This window comes from Argentina silus (assembly GCF_951799395.1).
Source record: "Argentina silus genome assembly, chromosome: 22".
Lineage (NCBI taxonomy): Eukaryota > Metazoa > Chordata > Actinopteri > Argentiniformes > Argentinidae > Argentina > Argentina silus.
The window spans coordinates 12,710,146-12,713,763 of record NC_139676.1 but is presented as its reverse complement, the minus strand read 5'-3'; the positions used below and the strand labels follow the sequence as shown (position 1 = coordinate 12,713,763).

The 3,618-nt window shown below is 51.1% G+C and overlaps 1 protein-coding gene across 4 annotated transcripts in view; it reads left to right on the top strand.

The window, feature by feature from the left end:
• Window positions 1-452: 452 nt before the first annotated feature.
• LOC310821619 (myosin-10) overlaps window positions 453-3,618 on the top strand; it is a gene marked incomplete at its 5' end in the record, with an annotated part of 62,854 nt that continues 59,688 nt past the window's right edge. For all 4 annotated transcript variants that reach the window (XM_083693723.1, XM_083693722.1, XM_083693721.1 and 1 more), the window contains one exon: window positions 453-797. In XM_083693723.1, coding sequence (XP_083549849.1) covers window positions 453-797 — 345 coding nt within the window. The remainder of the gene's footprint in view (window positions 798-3,618) is intronic.

The window sequence follows — 3,618 nt, the reverse complement described above, 5'->3', positions numbered from 1 at the left end:
ACATTAGTCCATAGGCATAATCACCCTGTGTAAACATTAGTTAATGGTACAGAAGCTGCCAGTGGTCTGTGAGGGAGCGTATAATGAAGCCTGGACTGGTGGAATGGAGGACTGTGGAATTTCTTTCTTCTGTGTGTGCGTGCCTGTGTGTGTGTGTGTTAGTGAGTGTGTGTGTGTGTGTGTGTGTGTGTGTGTGTGTGTGTGTGTGAGAGAGAGTGAGAGAGTGACTCAACTTCCCATCTCCGAACCTGTGTGTGTGTGTGTGTGTGTGTGTGTGTGTGTGTGTGTCTGTGTCTGTGTCTGTCTGTGTGTCTGTGTGTGTCTGTGTCTGTGTCTGTGTGTCTGTCTGTATATGTGACTCCAGTCCCCGTGCGTCTCTGATCCCCCGTATCTCTTGGTCTCTCCTCCCCTCCAGGCGGCCTGTCGTGTTGTGGTACCTGGATCCCAGCAAGATGGCACAGCGGAGCGGGCAGGAGGACCCCGAGCGGTACCTGTTTGTGGACCGCGCTGTCGTCTACAACCCGGCCACCCAGGCCGACTGGACCGCCAAGAAACTCGTCTGGATCCCCTCGGAGCGCAACGGCTTCGAGGCGGCCAGCATCCGCGAGGAGCGGGGGGACGAGTGCGTGGTGGAGCTGGCGGAGAACGGCAAGAAGGCCATGGTCAACAAGGACGACATCCAGAAGATGAACCCGCCCAAGTTCAACAAGGTGGAGGACATGGCCGAGCTTACCTGCCTGAACGAGGCGTCTGTGCTGCACAACCTGAAGGACCGATACTACTCCGGCCTCATCTATGTGAGTATTATGGGTGTTATTTCACACTTTATGCTGCTGCCCCTATACCTGTGTAATAACTCTGTAATTACATAGTAACAGCAACAGTTACATGGTACATTAGTAATAGTATATTAATGGAGTTGGGCGGTTTGTGTTATTGCACATGCTCCTCCGGTACCTCATCCAAAGAGACCAAAAACCATTTGCCCATTACTCCACCGTACCCCTGGGCTTCAGTGGATTAGCAGAAAGAAATGTCCCATAGAATGCAAATAGAATGTCCCATATAAGCAGCCTATGATCTCTCCCCTGTGATTATGACCCACTTTGTGACATGCATTCCTGGAATAGCCTAGATGGAGAGTTTATGGGGCCACCTGAGACCCAGGGAGAGGGAGGGAAGGGCCGGCCGCTGGCTGCTGGCTGCTGGAGTCGGGCTATTCCTGTGGTTTCATCTCCCCCAGGTTCCTGGGATGGAGGCAGGCAGGAGAGCTTAGGGGATGAGGTCATTTTGGAATGTTAATGAAACAGCTTTTATTCTCTCACAGTTAGGTGTGGGATTATCAGTATTCTATTTTGTGCAAAATCTTTTTTTTTTTTTTTTACGAACAATTCGTGTGCGAGGACCTGCCCTTAAAGGCCATGGTTGGCTGATGTGTGTGAAAATGTCATTATTTTCCCATGGGCTTCATAAGCCTCCTGTGACCCTGTCCCCTCTCATAAGACTCTTATGCTATTGGGGAGCCTCCGACCGTGCCCTGACTGTTGTCATAGTTACTGCACAGAGGAGGCCTCCACTCGGAACCCCCCCCCCCCCCGTCCACACCCTCCCTGGCTTGGGTTGGGATTCCTAGGAAAGCTCCAGGCTTTAGTTAGGCCTGGTGCTGCCTGAAAGGCCCGCCTGACAGCCCCATCTGGCCACCGGTAATGGTTGTGTTCCAAGTCGCCCGCGTTTGTAGCCGGGCATCAGAAGATTGCTAAATAATACATATCATCAAGCGGTTCCTGAGATGTTAACCACTTAGCTCTATCCAGGTGTGCTCATACCTTATGCATGTGGTTCTGGAGATGCCATACACCTAATCCAGGTGGTTTTTTGTGTGAACTAATAATCCGTGCAGCGCCACTGCAACCCCAATCGATGGCTCCTTGCCAATGCGCCTGATCTGAAACCAGCCAGCCAGGGAGGCCCATGCTGAGTCACATACTTACAGTACTACTGCCACGACAGGGAGCCTTTGTCTCTGCTGATAAGCAACAGCTGTCTCTGAATAACCGGCATTTTTAACCAGCTCTCCAGTTGGAAACTGCCGTCACGGCACTTGATTAGAAAATAACTCCACGTCAAGTTTGTTTCAACCGCCGCCCTCCTCTTAGGAGACATATGCCATTTAGCTGACGCTTTTATCCAAAGCGACTCACATTGCAGTGAGTGCATACATTTTTCAGTGTATATGGTCCCAGCGGGAATCAAACCCACAACCTGAGCGTTGTTGGCGCCATGCTCTACCAACTGAGCCACAGAGGACCGCATGTCTACATGTCTTTGTCCTCTCTTCTGTTGTATCTCTTGCTTCCTCTGCCTGCCATCGTCTGGTCATTCAACCACTGGGTAGCCGTGGGGAAGTATTAGCTTTGGAGGTTTAACGTGACGTTGTCGTTAAAGCTGTTTACGTAACCTTTTACATTTCGTTTTGTACAGTTACAGTGCAGAACGTACAGGCTGGGATATTGGGAAGAAGGCCTCAGGCCTCAAAGGCGTTGGGTTGATAGTCATTGTATATTGGATTCGTCTGTGGACCCTCACTGTTCTTATTAAGCCTGGCTTTTCTTGGAACACGGAGACTCTCTCTGTTCCCAATTGAAACCATTGCAGAAAATATGTTTTTTCAAAAGAATCTTTATCAAGAAAATATTTCCTCCTACAGGACTCCAACCACTCCTTTCCTGCCTCAGACCTCAGCTTGGTTAGAGGCCAGCTTGGATAACTATGAAGCAGGGATGTGTGTGCTCTCATGCGCGCATGCACACACACACACACACACAAACACACACACACACACGCTTGTATACACATTTATACACACGTTTATACGCAAACACACACATGCACACACACACACACACACGCGCTTGTATACACATTTATACACACGTTTATATGCAAACACACACACACACACACACACACACTCATGTCCGTACTGTGTAGGCAGAGCAGAACTGCTTGCTCTGCACTGGTCCTCTGCACTGTTGCTCTGCGGGTCTCCACCCACTCGTAGACCAAGATGTTGCGCTGTTGAAACCACTGCTCAGAGCGATCCAACCTTTCTCTCTGAGGCTAGATCCCTCTCATAACCAACTTGATTATGCCTCCTTTCACTATCATATGATACATACAAATGGAGTGGCACAGGGTTGGACTTCACAGGGTGGGGGGGGGGGGGGGGGGGTTATGTTTCTCGAAAAACCCCTCTGTCTATGGATGGAATCTTGGCTGTTGCTATGATCCGCTTGGGTCGGGGGGGATGGGGATTGTGTGTGTGTGTGTGTGTGTGTGTGAGGGGGGGGGGGGGTTACTACTTGCATGGACATTTCCGGAGAACTGGGAACCCTGTCAACTGTGTCAGAGTTCCCCTCTCTGTTAGCTACCCCAGCTTCTCTGGGTAACGTGCTGCGTTGAGAGAGCCAGGTCAGGCAGGCTCTCCTCCTCCCCCCCCCCCCTCCACGGAGGCGCCCCCCCCCCCCTCAGCTGTTACAGCGCTCTCTCTGGGTACAGTGCTCTTCCGCGCCGGAAAGAAACAGACAGAGGCAAGCAGCTTCCTTGGCTGGGATCTAG